The sequence below is a fragment of the Chelon labrosus genome (genome assembly GCF_963514085.1).
Source record: "Chelon labrosus genome assembly, chromosome: 13".
In the NCBI taxonomy this organism is placed as follows: domain Eukaryota; kingdom Metazoa; phylum Chordata; class Actinopteri; order Mugiliformes; family Mugilidae; genus Chelon; species Chelon labrosus.
This window is the reverse complement of record NC_140346.1, coordinates 8540153-8561641: the sequence shown is the minus strand read 5'-3', so window position 1 is coordinate 8561641 and position 21489 is coordinate 8540153. Positions and strand designations below refer to the sequence as shown.

Below are 21489 nucleotides of genomic sequence, written 5' to 3'. Positions count from 1 at the left end.
ATAAGTCATTTTGCGTTCCCGGGTTGTGAAAAATCTCTCTGGCTCAAGCAGTTCAGGCGCTTTTACAGGCCACGCAAGGGGAGATGTTGTCGAACATGAACAGCAACAGACCCCGATTTGAGTTTCACTAAGAAGCTCGCACATACACACCAACTGCTTTTGTCTCTCTACTGTTAAATCATAAAGTAATTTATAAAGGCACAAGAGTTTTATACTTCCAAACATTAATATGTTATCAATAATTCCAATTATATAAAAAGTATACTGAAAGGTTCTTAGAGGTAAATGTTTCTACAAGATGAACAGAAGGTCCAGAAGGTCAGATGTCCACAATAGTCCATAATAACAAACCGGAGAGTAAGTGAAACCCTCCACCAGGTTTCCTGAAGCTTATGTGATATAGGAAACTGTGATTAAACTTAACGCTAGTTTAAACTTATGAACGCATTATTCTTATTTTTCAAAGGTGGCACCATTCATCATTTTACTGATTCTCTGGTTCATCAGATTTATCTCATGCAAACTGGTGTGCTATAGTTCACATGATATCTATAAAACCTGCAATTAAGTTTGTAAAAGATTTCAACATTTCTGTGAGGGCAGCCCTTTTCTCTGCATGATCTAAACCCCAGCGTCCATGAAATATGTCAACCATGTGAAGTGGAGATTTAACTGCCAGCATACAGTATTTTTCCAACTGGATCTCCAGAGGTGGTGCACATCAAAGTGCAGCTCTGCCCCCAAGTGGTTCAACCCAGTAAAAGTAACACAGTGAATGAGTATAATGTGTATCCCCTTATGCTGTTCTCAAGAAATACCTCCACATTCATATGCTTCAGTCCAGTCATGTATCAGCTATATTTAAGTTATTTGTGGATATGAGGAAGTCATTGCGCAATTACTGACTTTCATGGGACTTGTGCAACTTGTTGAACCAGTGAAGTGGAATTTTCCTTTCCTTTTGAATTGGCTGAATTTAAAAGTTTTAACATGACAAACATTTAAATAAATGAGGTTTTTAAGTCAGTGGGAAAATATTGCGCACATCTCCACCATGTCATGACCATGAAATCATTAAGAGCCATAAATGTCTCATGTCTCATGTCCTATGGCGCACACTAGGGCTACAGTATTTCATGATGATTTATTATGACGTGATAGATCAGATGATATAAGATCGGATCATAATTATGTTGAACATATGATAATGTTCAGCCTTCCAGGTACATGCGTTTGCGCAACAGCTTTGGTATGTCACCTCACATGTAGAAGCAGAACAGGTTGAGTAACCAGCTAAAAATTTTCACCGGCCCTGGGTTTAAGAGGGAGATAAGAGGGCGGCGAGGAAAGTGGTTGTCCTCGTTACTCCGCCCGAAAATGTGGTGGGAGGGCGCTGAAATGAAGTGTATGAGGGCAGCGGCGAGTTGGGACGCGTCTTAGGGAGAAACAACAAGGTGGTGGTGAGGACTCGCCGTGACTTCATGTTTTCATCCCTCTCCAAAGGGGATTCACAGACGTGTCGGCCGAGGTTCCTGTCTCTGTGAATCGGCGGAGGAGTCTCAGTGGGTTAGCTGACTCCCGGTCTCTTGCTGCTCAGCGGACACCCTGCCGTCCATCCAATGTGCGTAAAGGGGCTCTACTTCCTCACGGTCCTGTCTGGACTCGCAGCTACAGGTGAGACACCGGTGTAGTGCGAGCGGGTAATACGAGTAAAACCACGACGTTTTTAACGTTGAAATGTTTTTCAAACGTGAACCAGTCGTTTTGGTTGCTGCTTGTTTATCCAGGGATACATTAACTCATATTCCAACCATGTAAAACTGATATTCTTTCATTATATACTGTATACATCAGAACATCTAATATATCCGTGTGTAGATTCAGTGTAGACTCTGAAGGAGTCTGGGTTTTCCAGAAGTTTACATAGACTCGTGGTAGATCCCAGGAGTGATCCTAAGACATAACAGGATGACTATTAAGCCTTCAAATGATCGAGTTTCAGAGTCAAGCAGAGAACCGTGATTGTCCGTCCATTAGTGAAAGCTCCACAGGGACCCCTAACCTCCATCTCAAAGCGCTCCCGTGCGTCATTGGGAAGTGGAGAACTTGGCACACTGGAACCGGGTGGGTCGCTGAAAAATTCCTCTGAACTCTATAAAACATGCAAAGTGTTGGCCACTTTTGACAAGATAATGACTTTACTGTAATTACCGGCGTCATATACGGGCAGGCATTGTGTTTTCGTTTTATTCAGCCCCCTTTCCTGGCTATTAATGTGACATCCGTGCTTACGCTCAAGGAGACTGCGAAGTGGCCCTCTGGACGCAGATAAGTCCACCTGCTTCCCGTTCAAGGGGCGTTCAGGATATATCATTTGGGTCATAACAACTTACGAGAAACAAATGAAAATAAACAGTAATACATCATTTCGGTTTGTTACAGCCACCCCCATATGAATGCCGCCGTGGCACGGCTAATGCAACATGTTTTAATATCAGGAACTGGCGTATCAATGGCAATTCATTCAGAAGAGCCAGGTTGTTTAACCTTGAAGTAATCTCTCTGCCCATCCACTTAAGTGGATTATATTGATTGAACATGTCCATCCACTGCAAAAGCGCCATGGAGGGATTCACTGTAGTAGCAAGCTGATTATGTTTACAATGAGCATGTGCCTGAGGATCAGTCACAACACAGTCAAAGGCTCAGGCACAGACAGAGCAGGAGGATGACTAAATAAACCGTGTGGATATAGCGGGATGCATGATCAAATAGCAGCATGTGGATGAAGGAAAGCGTGTAGGAACTGATTGCAGCTCCAGCAGCACCTCGGTTCTCATGTAATCACACCGTTTGCCTTCGGCTTTATTGTTGGCGAAACGGCAATGCGTGATGAAACAGGCCAGCACACACACACAACTGATTTACATGACACATGCATGGTACAAAACTGCAGAAACAGGTTGTTCTTTTCCCCTCTCTCACACATTAAGACAGCATAATGCCAACACATGCACCCACCCCTGTTTTGACATGCGTCCAAAGACAGTTTGTAGTATTCTATTTGCTCTGAACAGACTATTTTGAAGGAGAGATGATATAACAAACAGAATAATTTCCCTCTGCCCCCACTGCTCTAAATATAATAACAGCAAGCGTTGCAGTGGTAAAAATCCATCATCGCTCGCAAAGATAAACGCTCCTTTGTGTATTTTGTGTTTGCAGAGAGTTTTTATTTTTATTTTTTTCAATTACTATTTGTGTCAAGATGCTGTTGGGAGCAGCGTTTTTGCTTTTCACATGAAACAGCATTCTGCATCTGATGTGATTATTACCAAATCTGGATTCCTGTTTTAATTGAATGTCTGTGCATCGCGATAGATGTAAGATGACTCTTGTGCTCCATGGCTGTGGTAGAGGTGGAGGACCAGGGCGGTCAGACACCCTAAGAGGCAGAATTAAAAGCAGAACATTTTTCAGCAAACATGCTTTCTGAAAAGCTGACTCTTTTCTACCAGTTGCCCAATCCAAATGTCAGTTTACGCACATAGAATAAATAGTATTTCCGGCATTGTCTTTGTCTTCTACCAAAGTGCACAGAGGGAAAAAAAAATGTATAAAATGGTCAAGACTTGTGGTATATGCACCGACGTTATTAGATGGACAGGTTTCAGCTCTTCAGCGTCCTCATGGGGGTCATTCAAATACATAAAAGTGATTGAAACCACAGCCAGAAAGACCTGTTAAGTGGATCCTGGGCAAACGTTACTCATGGGACCCAGCTGAGTCTGCGAGTGGTTTAGGTTCGTGTTTTCTTCAAGTTCCTATCTAGCACGGTAGACACATGAAAAAAAAAAAAAAAATCAGTTCTCTGGCGCTGGAATGATACATAATGATATGCGACACATTTCTAAGACAGACATACGTGATTGCACAAATAAATTGCATGATGAAATGATTAAACTAAGTGAGACACTCTGGGTGCACCTAGTTCTCTCAGGGGTAATCCAACACAGGAAGGTGTGATAGTTAATCAGTCAGAAGAAACCCACTCAACGTCTAGGACATGTTGCTGGTGTGTGATGGAAATATTAAAAAGTGAAGGTAAATGTCACAGCAAACAGATGTAAGTCTGTTTCCTGCTTCATACTAGTACAAGTACTAATACTCGTCATACAAATTTTATGACAATGTACAGTGTGTCATTTGGGACCTATATAGACCTTGCATTAAGATCCAATCTGGGCTGTCCGACCTCAAGTGGCAAGCTTTAAGTATGTGTGTTCAGTCCTGGCATTAACATGGGCTCCAAATACTTCTCCACATCCAATCTCAGTGTCGCACTCTGTATGCAAATAAACCCAGACATCATTTGGGGCACAGTAGAATATTGTAACAGCTGCTCCCTCTGATGGATCTCTACCCCTGCTCCAGTACCGAGAACAGCGCTGTTTCACATGTGCGTGTCATGACTTTGACACGCACGTTTAGGTATTTATTGATCCCCACCCTGACATTTTGTTGGAACTGCACAAAACTTTGTTTTTAACACCAACCCTGGGAGCAGGAGCACCACTGTTGAGTATAGGCGTCTTTTAAAGTGACACAGGGCGCGCTGTGTTCACACTAGCAAAGGAATGCGGACACATGCGACCCAGACCTACTTTCAAATGCGATCTCAAATGCGATCCTCGGGGTGTTCATAGCTGTCTTTCACGTGATCGGATCGCCCAGATCGGATCTTAACACAAGGTCTGAACACACACACCCTTGGTCACATTTTGTTCTGTGCTTAACCACTTGAAAAAACACACTCCTAACACACACCTAACAAATGAGGACAAAAGCTGACTGAAAACACTGACAAAATACACTGACCAGATTACTCTTTCGCCTTTTTCAAACACTCATAGCAGTTTTAAAGTATTTTTAAACACCTTTTCTCCCCTTCTGTTGACAGTAAATGTGTTGTCTTTGTCTCTGTCTTCACATTAATTCCTCTTCTTCCTTCCTCTAACCCTTTACCAGAGGCATGACGGGCTTTTGTCAGGCTGACGTGTGCCAACCTGTCCTGACTTACAGGTTTAGCACACACATGCACATGTGAAATCCTGGGCGCTGGTGACTTCAGGCGCTAACAACGGCTGTTTAGGCTTTAGTCTAACTCTATCAGGTTTACAGAGGAACCGCAGCTGCTAATATCTGTTTACTGGAATATAACAGTTATCTCTCTGCCTCAGCTTCTCTAATCTCGCCACAATAATTGGTCAGTGTAACAAAGCCCGGCTGTGGTTTTTGACATGCCGTACTGTGTTGACACACCTAGGAGGACGCCTGGCTTTTGTGTTTAGCTTGATGGGATTGCCTGGGGGTGTGCCGAGCTGACAATGATCTGTTCATACGCAAGAACACAGAGTCGCATCTGGGACGTGTTTGAGAACTAAGGCAAGACACTCCTCATGTGGTGTTTAAATTTTGAGACCGTGCTCAGCTCTCCAAATGTAAGCAGGGATTAGGCTTTAATTCATCACTGAAAGGGAAGCATTCGGGTTCACAGGTTCATCTGAGTTTTGAGGGTCTGAGCATCCAATGCGAATGCTGCATATTTGTGAGCATGTGTTTGTGTTGTTCTTATGTGCTCTCCGTTGGCTGGTCGCTCGCTCTCAAAGCTGTTTAGAGTTACGGTAAACAAGTGGAGCCGCAAGTTTAAACAAATTCTGCAACTTTACTGCATGTGGCATGACTCGCCAGTTTCCACTTTCCACAGAACATCAGCCATCCTTTCAGAGTCATCTCCCTGCAGAGGGCTGCAGCAGATTTTGATTATCACCCAGCATTAAGTGATTAATTTGTGACTGAAAACAGAGCAGTCATGATGATAGAATTTCCTGGGCCTGTGACGTGTGGGCCTGTGACGTCTCTTGATTTCCTTTTCTTTGTTTAGTATCTGAACTTCATGTACTCCAGTATATCCAGCTATTGTTATTTATTGTGGTGCCATTGTGAACCAACTATTTGACACCGTACTCAGCAGTTGAGATAACTGAGTGCGATGGAGTGAAGGGCAAGGATTCGTGGAGCAGGTGAAGGATAAGCTGCAAAGGTTCCATCACCTTTGTGCAGATATCCTGACCTCTGTCCACAGTATGGGTTTATCTTCAGAAGCATAACACTTTAATTCTCAATCTCTGATCAGACACCCCTCGCACGTCTTTGAAACAAAACATAAACTATCTCTTAAAATATCTGTATTTGTAGTAGAGCTTGATACACACTCTCCACCACCACCACCGCCGCCGCCACCACTGTAATCTAATGCCACCAGGAGTGCATTTTTAGATTGCCTGTAAGTAAAACAAAGAGAAGGAAGTTTGTTTTTCATCTCAGAAGCCATTATAGTGATGAAATTCCACGCCAGACGAAATGCTAAGTTTGCTTGTTTACAGACTGATAACTCATAAATCATTCACTCGCCCTTTTTGTGCCTTGTGGATGTTGTTTGCCGTCCGCAGCGTGGCCTCGGCCAGTCTGTTCTTGTGTGTTTAAACATTTTTGATACCGACCTTTAAAGAAAAAAACGGCTTGGATAAGTGCACTTCTTTGCAACACGCTCGCCACACGAGCGCACCTCAAGGGATAAATACGATATTTTTGAATTATATTCTATAAAACTGTCTCAAGTGTAAAACTTTGTTTTATTGAAGCCAAAACAAAGACAAGTCCTGTTTCAAAGAAAGACTCTGTGAATTTTCCAGAAAAAAAATAACAACTATAAGATGATGCTTAAATCTTTTTGTATGAGTAGCAAAGGTGGAGTAATTGATCAGTTACACAGCTATGCACCAAAGCACTATAAGGCACATACCACACAAGTATGTCAGCAGAAGCCAAATCCCTTATTGTATAGAGTTGAGCAAGAAAACATTTAATTGCTTATTAATTTAGCTTTTCACCTCAGAAGAAGAATGTTTTTTTTCCTCACAGTCGTTCTCTTTGTATCTTTGTTTGCAAAATGGGTGCGTGGCCCTTGAAGACGGAAAGAAAAGAGCCGAGGACTGTGCCTCCTCCACAGCGTGCTTTGTGATGTCTGTACTATATATTGTCACTGGCTCGCCTATTCATCTGCGGAGGAGCAGAGGTGGAAGCCACCGCGGGTCTGGATCGCCTCTGACTCATGCCACGGCTGCCGCACACGAAATATGCCTCGTAGTAAATATGCGAAACTGAGGCTGTCCTCCGAGGGCTGTTTGTCCGGCAGACGCCTGTGGGCTGTGCGGGAGCTGGATCGAAGAATACGCTCTGAAAACTCCCCCCTTAGGAGTTTGTAATCCCAAGGAGAATTTGTTGAGTCAGCCGCGTGGTGGGAGTGGAAGAGGTTTGATGGATTAAACTCTTATCCTCACTCACCTACTCCATGTTTCCTCTGAGCGCAGTCGCCTGATGAATTACAATTGACCTGGAGGAAGCAGGAGGAAGGGAACAGAAAGGAGAGGAAGAAAGTCTCCAAAAAAAGAGTGTGATGCTTGGTCTTTGACTGACCTTATGAGTGTATTTAGACACACTAGTCTGACATGGCTTACGCACATGTGGAGAGTTTAAAGCTCAGTAGTAAATGCAGAATCTAAGAAGCCTTTTGTGACATTTTCATGTCACTTTATAAACAAGACACAAATCATCTTAAATCAAATTAATGAAATCGCTTGGATCTGCTGTTCCAAACACCCGGTGTCTTTCTGATGTCTCTCAGCATTACTCGGAGGAACTGGCAAGCACAAGCAGCCGTAGTAACAATGGATGAAAAAACACAGCACCTCCTGCAGAAAGTCAAACTCCCCCGTGTGAGCTTTTACATAATTTACACGTTGTTCCAAAATCATGATCATACATCACATCAGCGATATTCACTCTTCGGTGCAGGCTTTTCACAAGATGTTGGAACCCGGCTGCAGAGGGACCCGTTCCCAACACAGCCTTAATGAGGTCGGCGAGTGATGTTGAGCGATGAGGCCTGGCTCGCAGTCAGCCGCTACATTCATCCCAGAAGCTGCTTGATGGAGCTGAGGTCAACTTCTTCTCGTCAAAACTCAGAAAAACATTTCTTCAACAAACTGGCCTTGCGTCCACTGTCATGCTGGGGAAAAAAAACAACTTTTTTATTACTGGTTTCATAGATTACCCTTTAACTGAGGAACAGGACTCAGACCTCTGAAACAACTCCAGAACATTTGTACGGAAAGTAAGTGAACACCTTTGGGCACACAATTCACTTGATTTGGCGAAATGTCCTGTTCATGAATGAGTGGGAACCAGTATCTATGTAACGTTTAGTATGTTACACCCAGTTGTGTCCATCCCATTACGCCACTCAACACTCCCCCTCTCCCTCAGCTCCGTATCGTCCCCGTCTGTGGGCACACTGTTACCTGAACCTCCATTCCCAGCCCTCAGTCCAGCCCCTCATGAAAGACAAGCCTTGTTAAAAACAGAGAAAACTAACCTGGGCTTGTGAAACCTCTCACAAAGCAGACAAGAGGCTCTTTGTAATCCACTGGGCGTTTTGTGTTTTTGGCCCCATCCTAAGTGTTTCCTCCAAAACCGGCACAACAGAGAATCGGGTTTCCTCCCGTGCTCCCTTTGTTTCTGAGCCATAATGAAGACAGGAAAGGCACAAACATACACCGTCTAGGAAATAATGTAATGAAACCAATTTCCTGATGTGGAGCGTTGCACCAGCTGCTCGATTCCTCCTGCAGTGTTTCCTTGTCTCTCTTAAAGTCTAGGAGGACTGTCTGCTATCATTAAGACAAGGCCCACACTGCACAGTGGATGGAGAACTTAAACAGTGACTGATAACTGCGTGCTATCCCCATGGCTGTTTACAGATATCACAAAGCTATTTACTATCTGCTGTACTTCTAACCAAAAACAGATCTGTACCCTGAAGCCAACAGGCGACACTGTTTGTTCAGTGTGTGGACTCGTTTTATGGACATTCAAAGAAGATTTTTAGAATACCATGGAGTGTTTGCTGAGCAGTTATGAAGGGAGTCCAACATGCAAAGCATGCTTCGCTGCAGTGTGAAACACACCCACCATGACCTGAAAATTATTAGGTTTCGGAAAGGCCGCCCTCGGAGACGGCTAGGACTGTAAGTAGGACAACTCAGAGTGAAGAGAGTGTTTGTCTGTTTGTCAGCGGAGGTTTAGTGAGGTGTGGTGGAAAGGTAATGACGAAAGACAGTTTGTAAACAGCTTTTGGTGCAGATCACACCGTGCAAGAAAGGATCTAGATGACAAAAGTAGAGTCTAACGTAGCAGCAGTGACAACAGAGAGCTGAAGACCAATCAAAACGTCTGGGTCCTGTTCCAGAAATAAGAAAACTTAACTCACTGACGCCTGTTACTGTGCTCGTGATTAAATGTCAGCCTTGAGACATAACTTTTCTTAACAGTTTATCAGGTGGTTCACTTAATGTGTTTAACCAATAAGAGTATTTTATCACCCTCTATTCAGTATTTTTGACATCCTTTAACACACACAAGGATCCAACACTTACACTGATCTGTCTGGGGGGATGAAGGCATGACAAACTACATATCGGAATGGCTGTGATGGTTCTCAGTCATTCAGGTCTTAGTATATCCAAATAAAAGCTAAAAACAGCTCTATATGTTTATGTTAGCTTTAACACATGTGGCAACATTTACTAGGGAGAGTGGTGGGTATTAGTTGACAATCAGTTCTGTAAATATCCAAAAAAGAAAGACTATTTTTCACCAGGAGCAGAATAAAAATGACTTCTGCCAGTGGTTTCCTTGGCACCAAGGTAGCAATACGACTAAAGTCTTAAAATGCCATAAAGCGTCTTTGGAAGGGGTCGTGAATTTAAAACCTGCCTTTAACACCGGGTGACATATTATACGGGCAGGTCACAGACGACTTGATCATTTTTCTTCTTCTTTGGAAGGCTTTTACACAGTCGCGGGATCACGGCCAAGCCAAGCAAACCCAATCACACTTGAGTGGGCCTGCTTTGATTATTCTACAGCAGATGAAAGTATTTGCACTGTTTGTCTCCAGACTGGCCGGTGGACCAGCGCCGTTTGTGCCGAGCAGCGATGACAGGCGGAATAAAGTGTGTTAACGGGTCAGCAAGTTCACTTTATTGTGATATATTGGACTTATTGATAGACCTTGTGGACTGACGCCAACACCGGTGCGTCTAGTGGGCCTTGTGTGTATGTGTGTGTGGGCCTGTGTGAACAGTGAGCCCCCTGTGAGACTTCATACACAAAACAATGAGCAATCATATTTTATGACCTATTTCTGATACTATATCCGTTCATATACACAAGCATCTGGAGTTTACATTGACTAAAACATGTGCAAACGCACACATGCACATATGCACTTTCTCCATATGTTTATGTTAGATATGATGTTGTCCATGTGGAATCACACACATACGCTCTAGTTGTGCCTTTTATTTACCATTGAAGAGTGTGATAGATCTCCTTTAAATGTTTCAGTAACTTTAATGAGTGAAATTTAGAGCAGAGACAAAGCTAAGTGAAGACTTTAACTGATGCCTTTTATTTTTTATCTTTTGTTGCCAATTAGTGTTTGTTCTTGCGCTATCATTATTGTTATTCATATGTTAATACATTTTCCAGTTTTTTAAATCAAATTTGTGCGTCTTTAATGAAACCTAAGATAACCCAAGAGGCTGCACAGAATGCAGGAACTAATAAATAGGGATAAATGCATACACTTTCCTGCCATTCCCTTCTGTGCACGCTACATAACTCCAATTTAATAAGCTGTGAAAGCTCTCTCTCTGTCTCTGGGTGTGGTCAGCACAGGCCGGACAGGATGTTCAGACATAAACAAGAGAGCCACTTGCACTGGACAGAGAGATACGCTGGAGTAGAAGAATGGGCCCGCAAACAAGCAAACAAACACGTAGTATTGTCTTATCTCATCCTTACAGACTGCAATTATGTACATAGAAAAGGACATGTTCCATCACTCATCTATCCCCTAGCTCCATCCATACACTCACTCATCTACTCAGCCATCAGACTTTTAAGCCTTCTGCTTATTTATCTCCCGTCTCCTTCTCTAAACGAGTCAAAATCTGCGCTCACAATGTCTCGTGTAACGGCATGCAGCCTCCGCGGCAATTTGAGCTTGCTAACGACCGATTAAATACCGATCTTGTACTTTTAACCTCAGGGACAAATTAGTAATTGAGGCACTGTACATAGCGCTAACAGTGTTGTCATTCTGCTAATATCCATTCTGGCTTCAAAAAGGCCTAATTAACCTTAATTCTTAATCAGCTCAGCCTGCGTCAAAGGACGGCGTAGCTGACAGCATTTTACTTATTTATTTATTTTTTTGTTGTTGTTCAAAGGAGATTAGCGACGCCTGTTTAAATTCATGTACTGTAAATAGATTTGGTTATGGGTAGAAATGTGAAATGAGGTGTTATGGCCTGGAGGACCTGAATTTTACTGAGATATTTGAAGCATGATGAATCATTTCAGCTTGAGCTTTTAAACAAATTGGAGGAGGAGGATAGGCACCGCTCCACAATATAATCTCTGAAGTAAGGTTGTCGAAATGAGGCAGTTTGACCGTGGATGCTGAGTTCTGAACTGTGAATGGTGTTACAGAGAGTGCCCAGTTTTCCTGTCAGTGCTACCAGGCTGCAGGCTCTGCTACAGCTATGCTAGTGGCTCTATGAGGCCTTCCAACAGTGGGACTCAGGGCTTAATGCTAACCCTCTCATAGTGGTGTTAATAGGATGATGTTTATCAAGCACGTCATTTACCCTGGTCACTATCCTCTTTTGCTTAAGCCAACATTTGCTCAGTAGCACTAACCATATTTGCAGATATTTTGTCTTAAACATAAAGTATCAAGGCTACAGTGTGGGAATGATTTCCTCCCCCTTCTGGCACTGAGAGTAACTGCATGCTGTTGGTGGATGTTTATGACGTACAGTATGTCTACAGACTACAGCCCCTCAGGCCTGTCTCTTTTTTCAGCGTTTCCTACCAAGGAAAAGCAACAACAGTTTTTATTCCGTGTTTGCGGACCACTTTAGTTTTTAGGCCATAAATTTCCTTTTGGACTGGAGAGTCAGACACTTGAGCTGGACACTTCCTAGCTTCTGTTTAATACTTCTTGACTGCCAGAGAGGATAAATTCATAGAGGATTGATTTCAGTTGTAACTAGTTTCTCCTCCAGTGGCTCTGTAACTCCTTCTGGCTATAGCCTACTTTGTTTCCGTTGCTGCGTTTGCTCTCATCGTTAGCTCTTACTCCATGATGTGAACAGCATTGCCACCAGTGTGCCAGCCTTGGAAGGTTTCATACTGTATTTTTCATGCTGTGAAATACTGATTAGCTTAGCTCAGCATTGTGTCCGTGAAGATTGTCAGTTGTCTATGTCATAGAATACCCCCCCCCCAAAAAAAATAACAATTATAAAAACTGAAAACAAGGGCAATTGGTTTCTGTCTGGTTCATTTATTTGTAAAGGTCCCACACTATAGCTTTAAACTAATGAAAATCCTAATCTGAGAAGGTAAAGGATCACCAACATATCAACAGGCCATATTTTGTTGCCATCCATCAACCACACACCACAGTAAGACAAATCTCTCAGACTCACTGATGCACTACGCAAATAGTGTCTAGAATTCACTGTCTGGGGACAGTAAGTGTCAGCATGCTTAATAGAGCTGGATGTTATAATCCCTGTGATGACCAGCACAGTACTTGCCCTCTTGGGTGGGGTTGGATTGCGAGATGATTTCTTGGGTGGAGTCGGGTCTGGCCGGGAGGTGACCGCACGGCTCCGCCAGCCCGACACATCATCAGTTATGTACCTTGGCATCGTCAGGTGTTTCTTGCCTTTTAGCCACAAGACACACAAATGGAGGCAGGCCCACCAGCAGGCCAGCCTGTTGAAATGTTTTAGTCTGGACCAAAGTGATGAATCTGCTGATCTAGCGGTGTAAAGACAACATTCAATCAGTGAGACATGCCGTTTGATCTTGAACGTTTCTTTATTTGTCTTAACTTCTCGGCCAACCTTAACATGGAGGATGGTTTATGAGACCTACACCTGGTGGCTCTGACTCATCTGCCAGGATTTAAGATACACAAACATACACCTGCAGTCGAGTCAGGGAAGAGTCATTACTGTTTAGTGATACTGCAGATAATGTTGCTATCTGCCTAATGAATATTCTAACACAGACGGTTTAGGGTCTCTGCGCACACAGCTAAGAAGAAGAACAGAGCAGAGGAGGCTTGTTCCCTTGTATATTGAACAACGCATTACACAGTTTGCAAAAATGGACATTTCTTGCAGTGTGTCCTCTGGCTGTATTGCTTACTCGCACACGCTACTCCCAGGTTTCATCGGGCTCATTTAAAACACATTAGGCTGTTAGAGCGCTGTCAGGGCCCGGAGATGAGAGAGAAGCCCGTCTGTTTAATGCTGTGAGGGGGCCGTCTGGTCGCCCCGCTCTCTCATCCCAGCCCACAGGAAACTCTCTCCAGCCTGATAAGGAACAGAATACGCCGCCCAAGGAGCTGAGCCCCCGCTGACATTTTCCCAACTAGCTTCTGCCTCAATGCTCCCTCCGATCATAACGGGGGATAACAATATGGCTGGAAATGACTGGCTTTCCTGGACTTTTCTCATTCCTGTGCCTGTAGTCTGATATTGACATTTAACACTGCGACACACACTTCGAATTACTTTATCCACATTTTTAAACTGCAGAGTAAAGCTCAATCAACCTTTCTCGGAAGTCATTGTTTGCTCTGGGCGTTTCAAGCTCTGGCTTCTGTGAATTGTCTCTAGACAATTTGGATATTTTGTTTTTCACTATACAAAAAAAATAAATAAAAGTGAACTGAAAAATTGATTTGAAAAGTACTGATGCCTCTGCAGTAGACTACACCAACAAAAACTCTTGTCTCATGTTTAAAGCAGGGCCTGGTATGACACATGCACTCAGGTAGTCTGTTAGGATACAGATGGCACTTCTGTTAGACTGAAGTGTCTCCATACTGTCAATGAGTGTCTCTCATAGTCAGAGCTCTCATCAAGTGTTTGGCTTGTTCTGGTCCTCATATGGAGTGTGCAAAAGGCACTCAAGTCTTGGCTACACTGAGCTCACTCGGGTTGCTAGCTCTGGAGATGGACGTCTGCTGTGGGCCCGAACGTCAACTTTAATAAGGCTAGACCTGTCTCGCGATATTATTAGAATACATAAGGCTCTCTCTATTAATAGCCCAGGCGATTTCTACAAGACAGTTTGCACATAAATGTCCACAGAGACTCTCTCTCTCACACACACACACACACAGACTCAGAGGGCCGGTTTAATAAAAGCTGTCTTGATAAAGAAAACTTTGTGATCTGGAGGAGCGTCAGACCTGATCGTCTTGTTCCTAACGCCATGGTGACCTGCTGCCAGACAGGAAGTCAGCTTTAAACATGTCTCCTCCCGGGACAGCGCGATGTGTATGTGTGTGGGCTTCTGTGCGGTGTATGTGTGCAACAGCGCGAACTATACTCTCGGGAGCTCCATCCATCATTATAGCGGGGAGCCATATCGTTGCCAATATCCCTCTTCGCTCGTCCGATCCATTCATTTTACATCTAATAGGTCTACTGTGCTGTAGAGATTGATATAGTCCATAGCTGTGTAATATACAGCAGGCTCTCAATTTCAGCCCTGTCTCAGCAGCAGTGAGGGAAGCCAAAGAAGCCATTATTCCTAAAGCGTCTGCTGATCTGAAATCAGACTTTCGGGATGGAATGAAGCAGTTTTTTGGAGGAAGTTAACTGACAGAATGCTAATGTACATTTCACATTTATCATTTGGAGTAGTCTGCAGGATTTCAGCAGTGTATGTAATATAGGCCACTCCATGAATCTAATACAGTTATACTGAAGACTTAGTTGAAGTTTCTTGCAGCAGCACTTGTGTAGGCAGAGTGAGGTGAACGGGTACACCGCATGCATTCTGGGAGGAGGGATTCAGTGATGAGGGTGAATTCACACTGCATTGATTGTGTTGTATTTATATGCATGTATGTGTTTCTTCTGCAAACCGTATTGATTGTACTCCGTATGTCCTTAACTGCCTTTGAAGTAAACTCTGCTGCTGCACTTTGTGCTTGCATGATCCAGGGGTGCTGCAGGTCAGCGGGATGCGTATATACACATCTGGGAGTATGGAAGCGGTGAATGGGACAGATGCTCGTCTGAAGTGCACATTCCAGAGTTCGTCTCCAATCAACCCCAGTCTTGTCACCATCTCCTGGACCTTCAGACCACTTGGACAAGGCAAAGAGGAGACGGTGAGTGTGCGTGTATATCTGTGTGTGTTTGCAAAAACAGTGCAAACCTCGCTCACTGTGTTAGGGCTCATCCACCCCCTCAGTCAACCGAGAGAGGAGTCAGTGAGTCATCAGGCTCTCTGTGGAGCATCCGAGACAGACTGTGAGGTTTCTTTGTGTGTATGCATACTGAGGAAAGACAGAATAAGAAGCAGCAGGTCTAGTTAAGCCTAAGCTTGTATCTTTTCTGCCATAATACAGTGTCTTCCTTCCCTAGCAGGAGCACACTCAGATTAATCTGTAACAATCCAAGCCATCTCCAACCAAATCTACCAATCAAATTCCACATGCAGGTGTTCCACTACCAGCAGCGCCCTTATCCTCCTTTGGAAGGCATCTTCAGGAAGCGCATCGTTTGGGACGGTGATGTCATGGGCCGCGATGCCTCCATCATTATTCGCCAGGTCAAGTTCAACTACAATGGCACTTACGTCTGCCAGGTCAAGAACCCACCCGATGTCCACGGCGCAGTTGGAGAGATTCGACTCCGTGTCGTCGCCACAGGTCAGCAGGCAAAATATCCACCCTGAATATTTCTTATCTGTGTCTTTGAATCCATTCGCATTTCATCTGTTGTTGAAAAATCAGACAGCACAAGTACATGAAACACAGGACCATATGATTACATGCCAGAGAAAGTACTCCGATTTCAATGTAGTAGATTATTCTTAGACCTAATTTTAGGGATTTTATGTATACAACATATATGTATGTTGTATAGTGTAGACCCTGTTTAATTAAACAGGACTGCAAATGTTGCAGACACTCATAAATGTACAACATTTGCTAAAAGTACATCTAATGGTTGTTTTGTGAATTGACCTACTGATCAACCTTGCTAGCCCTGAAGCTGCTGGCATGGCTAACAATAGAAATACTGTATGCTCACATATTATAAATACACAATGAATTGGCCCTGAGCAGATATCATCTGTATTCCTTTGTTTCCTTGTCACCCACAGCCTCTTTCTCCGAACTTCTCGTTCTGGCGTTGGCCATCGGTGGCGGTGTTGCTGTTGTGGTCATCCTCCTCATCATCATCATGTCCTGCAGGAAGTGCAGGAAGAGGAGACAGAGACAGCTCGAAGGGAACGAAGAGGCTCCCCGCAAAGAGAGAAAAGACCCCACAGCGTGGTAAGACCGAAAGAAAGACAGAGGAAGAGGAAAAGGGGGATAGAGAGAGGAACAGAGGAATCACACACTTTCTCTCTCATTCTCCGTCTCACTCTGGGGATCAGGGCGTGCGGTGCTCCTGCTTGGGGCCTGGGGCTCTTTTTCTACTGGACGCTTCACTTTCTTTCTTCCTCTCCAACTGCAGTCTTTGGATCCCAGATTTGGACCGGTAAAGGGCAGCTGTCATTAAGTAGAAATACACGGAGAACGTGCCTTTTGTTAGAGAGCAATACTGTAGATGCTGAACTTTAGCCAGACTGTTGTGTAGCTCCTATGATATCGCCATGTGCCTTTCATTTCTGTAAAGGAACAACTGTTTTATCAGTTCATCTTTTCCTGTTCAGCTAAATGCCCTTGCAAACACGTTTCCTGTTTAGAGTTAATGTTTTGATAATGTAGAGGTTGAACAATGGTGTATTCCTGCTGTTTACTTCCCTGCTAATACATTTCAACCCCCAGCATGCTGATGCACTTCAAGACACACGTTTGATATGCAATTTCAGCCAACAATAGAAACAGTGGAACAATGACTGAGCAGTATCCAAGCTTCCACTGATTTATTTAATCGCCACATGATGGGAAACATTATAAAACCCCGTACAAAGCTCTTATCAATGCTCATTTCAGCGATTGTATGCGTTGGCTGATCCAATTTACTGCGGTTCATCTGAATCTGCATGAGGATGCTGGTTTACATTTCTGTTTTGTTTCACTACTGAAGTAATATTACTGTATTTTTCTTTCTTTTTTATGGTTTTTAATAGGCAGATTTTGTGACTGAAATAATCAAGGTGCTATGAAATAATCCAAACCTGCTCTTGTTGGAAACAGACATTTCATGCAATACTTCTGTGCAAATTTAGCACCACAAGCAAATATATAGATTTAATTCACAGATTGACATTTCTATTTTTTTGTTAGTTTGTTCTTTGTGTATTGTCTGTTTCAAACAAGGAGCTACGTTTGTCAAAAAGTATATTTTTCCTGGGCTGGTGACACTTCTTTGTCTCTCTCTTGGGTTTTCAGATCTCTCTGTAAAAGGTGTAGCAAATGGTTACCATAAAAAAAAAACTAACTGTTGTGATAACTTGGCGTTTGCATCAGACTTCTAAAAGCTGGGTCTCTGAAGGAAAAGTCTAAAAGACAACATTCGCTGTCGTCTTGGTTGATCAGATTCAGACTTCAAACCGAATCTCAATTAAAAAAAAAAAAAAACTTGTTGAAGGAAGGAACTCATTTCACCCAAATCAGATGCAGATGGGTAAACAGAGATTTCAAACCTCTGCTATCAGCTTGGGACAACTTAACCCTGTCTGATGCTCACCCTTTGTCCCTGCTGCTGTGTGTCTGTGTCTTCCCGTCTATGTCTTTTCCCCGTTGTGTGTGTGACTTATGCTCATGTGTGTACATCAATGATTCATGCATATGCTGTGGATGAATGCATATCCTGGTGTGTATGTGTGCTACTCTGCTCTTACCTCCCCCTGGTGGATGTCTCCCTTTCCCCCGTGTGCGTGTCTCAGCCACCCAGCGAGGGCCATCCACCTCTACATGTCAGAGACGTCCATAGAGATTGACAGTTCAGACGGCATGATCTCAGAAGCCAGCACCAAAGACCCGAGCTCATCAGAGGATGAGGGCCCGAGCTCAGACGACGACGACGATGGAGGCGACTCCGACTGAGGGGGTGGGGGCAGAATGGAGAAACGGAAACGCTGATGTTAAGTCGGCTGGGAAGTTTGGTGGAGGGATGCCCTGGTGGAACCCATGGATCCCGCTATTCGGCCGAGTGTTGCTGAGTGGAGATGAATGAGGGCTGCTGCTGTGACTGAAACAAGCACATTGTTAAATAATGTGAAGAAATCTGAAAGTTTAAAACCTTCCAGACAAGCACAAAGAGATCAGAGCGATGCCTTTGACGAAGAGCAAGGCTTTGGAATTGGACCAAAAGAGAGAAGTGAGAGAGAAGAGAAGAAATACTCATACGAGGGAAGCTGCAGAGCTTAAGATAGGAGAGGCTGGTTTGGTCGCTGTCCTTTATGATAAAAGGGGAGGGGGGGGTCAATAACTGTCTGCTGGGTTACACATGGACCTTGTTAAGTGTAAGATGTCAATAGCGAAATCAGTGACAAGCAATTGATTTTATTGAAGACATTAGCATGTATGCAGGCAGAAGGAGGAAGATGTTTGTTGCTGAGTCATACGCAGACCTTTACATTTCTTCGGGTGTCTACAGCTTTTGCCGACAATTTTCTCGCAGACTTAATGGACAATATCTTGTAGAAGCCGTGGGATCGTCTTTCATGCAGTAAAAGTCGATACAAATAATGTAGGTCTCGCATTTCAGCCAGTTATGCATGCCATCGAGATACCTGCCAGTACTTAAAGCAGTTTTATGCGGCGAGTGTAGGCCGAGGCGCCTACAAAGTGTCAGATTCCTGTGATGAAAAAGCATAAATGTGATGTTGCTGTCATTAAATGTGAAAGCCAAACACTTGAGAAAGTGGGCGCACCTGCCACACATGTTGGAGCACACAGTCAGATCTGAAAACCCTTTGATTGCAAAACGTCCTTGATGTCCTCCATGCGCCTGTGAATGCACCACCTCTACTAACAAACGACTGCCATGCCTGTCTTTCTTCCTCCTTGCACGACCGAATTTTTACTTGTGCTTTAATATCGAGCAATATGTTTATAGATTATTTTTTTCCCAGTTGTTTTTAGATGATCATGAAATTGTCACCGTATATATATTTGTTATAGAGCTTTTATAAAAGTAAAAGTTTTTCTAATAAAAATGCCTTTGAATCATTGCCTCACCTACATTTCACTACACTACACAAAGTTGACGTAGACGGGCGGTAGGAGACAATAATCACACAGCTTGGAATGATTTGGAGTCATCTATTATGTAAGAGTGATCTTGTTATTCATCATTTATTATGGATCATTATCTTTAATGCACTACCTCCAGTTGTGTGTTTATGGTGCGCCTGCCTGTTGAGCCCTTCTCTTGTTTACCTGCAAGCGTTGCTGCAGTGAATCTTTTAATTTGCTGCAGGTTCAATATGCTTAAACTTGCCTGTGTGACTTCAGTCTGGGTTTGTTTGTTGAATGCTGATTGTTCATGACTATGAATATGTTACTCAATACATTTGTGTGTGTGTTTGTGTGTCTGCGTGCTCGTGCATTTGTGGGCCTCTTTATGTGCATTGATCAAAGTCTGCCTTTCTGGGAGAAGCTTTAGTTACTGACTGACAGACCTCGAGCATGTGTGTTGCGAGTGCGGGCAGAAGAGGGTCGGTTAATACTAATAAGAGGGACAGGGTGTTTAAGTAAGCTAAATAACTGCAGTTCGCTGTCGACAAATGATGAACGAATGACGTCTTCAGATAATACCCAACAGGAATGCGGAAATGAACGTACTCTACATGATTAATAATTGCGAGAAATTGCAAATATTCAGAAACAGCGTTCTAAAACTTCTAATATACTTAGTCCCCGTGCTTATAATACCTCCATTGTACAAAAAGCAAATGGTGACTGCATCCTTAATAGTCCAGAATGATTCACATTTCCAGCGAAAGTTATAATTCTCTGTTTTCTTTACTGTTACATCACTATCATATCAGCTATTAGTCTCCCCAGCCAAACAAACAAAAACACAGCTGTGTGCGACAGGAATAAAAACAGACTGAAAGGACATATTTCTGTGTAACCTCCTCCTCATGATGAAAAGAAACTCGCTGAGGATGATTAATTTTTGTGTATCCGCCTTTGTGTGTCTGCCTAACTCCCAACTCTAAAGATAATGCCAACTAAAATCCCGGTAGAGGTGTTCTTTGCCATTCCTTGTTCATGACTCATTTAACAAGCCCACATTGAACAATACGTTCATTATTGCGACACATGTGAAACATTTCTGTAAAGAACATGATAACGTGGGCTGGGTTTAATCACGGAACGTATTGAAACATTGTGTGTAAAGAAGGAATTCGGTCTGTCTGCAGTGTAACAAGCGCTCCTTCCTACTTGTCTTCAGTTTGACTCCATATCTGTGTCTCATTTCAGGCTGCATTCCACACCTTAGGGTGGGTGGTACCTGGCACAGTTATATGGAGAGATACTAAATTCCTTCGCACATGTTTTTACACACACTGTTGTGTTTTAGCGCACACAAAAACTTGAGCTTGGAAGGTAAAGCTGCAGAAAATAAAGCAGGTTCGCTGGTATGTATCTGGTTCTTAGCTGTAGTTATCCACACATAATATGTACTCAAACACACTAGTCATTAATATGCATTCATTCTAAAGCTGGATAGTCAGCTTTATAATCAGTGCACTGCAAAGACGTCCTCCTACAGCTACTGAGAAATGTTGCTGTACTTGTTTGTGACAGCCCTGGGAAATGAAATGAAGCAGATACGAGTTTTCATCAACTATTCAGTGCATTTAAACTGATAAAAAGATGGCAGAACTCTCACGTTTTTGGCTGACGGATAATGGTTACATACTCCATCTGGCCTCAACAGTTGAAATCACCTTTATTAGTCCCCTTCGGTGTTGACAACAGAAGAACGGGTCCCTTGTTGACCAGAGACGCCAGAAAGCCAGCGAGGGGGGAGGAGAGCCTTCATTGTGACTGTGAAGATTTCAGCTGAAACTGAGACCAACGCTACTGTAACCAGACAGAGCGCAATTGTGTTCACACACACAATACATAACACAATGTAATGGTGTGTGTGACCATGCCCAGGTAAGAGGCACAAGACTGCACACAGACAGAGGACTTTAGCCTTGAACAGAAGACCTGCTACTCAGCATCTATTAAAAAAAAAGGGAATCTATCCCTGCCTCAGTGCGGACACTGTTACATAATATTCT

The 21489-nt window shown here is 43.3% G+C and overlaps 1 protein-coding gene across 1 annotated transcript; it reads left to right on the top strand.

The window, feature by feature from the left end:
- Positions 1 to 1154: 1154 nt before the first annotated feature.
- On the top strand, positions 1155 to 19443 carry LOC311498346 (myelin protein zero-like protein 2). The gene is made up of 5 exons (XM_084558886.1): positions 1155 to 1674; positions 15225 to 15394; positions 15727 to 15937; positions 16396 to 16567; positions 18130 to 19443. Exons 1-5 carry the CDS (start codon positions 1620 to 1622, stop codon positions 18287 to 18289), a joined length of 768 nt encoding a protein of 255 aa, XP_084415012.1. The 5' UTR covers positions 1155 to 1619; the 3' UTR covers positions 18290 to 19443.
- Positions 19444 to 21489: the final 2046 nt, after the last annotated feature.

What these genes read in the sequence shown, in the direction of transcription:
- LOC311498346 (XM_084558886.1), top strand. Translation starts at nt 1,620, where the DNA reads ATGTGCGTAAAGGGGCTCTACTTCCTCACGGTCCTGTCTGGACTCGCA. An exon ending in ACTCCGTGTCGTCGCCACAG is followed by an intron (nt 15,938 to 16,395) that starts GTCAGCAGGCAA and finishes TGTCACCCACAG; the next exon opens with CCTCTTTCTCCGAACTTCTC. An exon ending in AGAAAAGACCCCACAGCGTG is followed by an intron (nt 16,568 to 18,129) that starts GTAAGACCGAAA and finishes TGCGTGTCTCAG; the next exon opens with CCACCCAGCGAGGGCCATCC.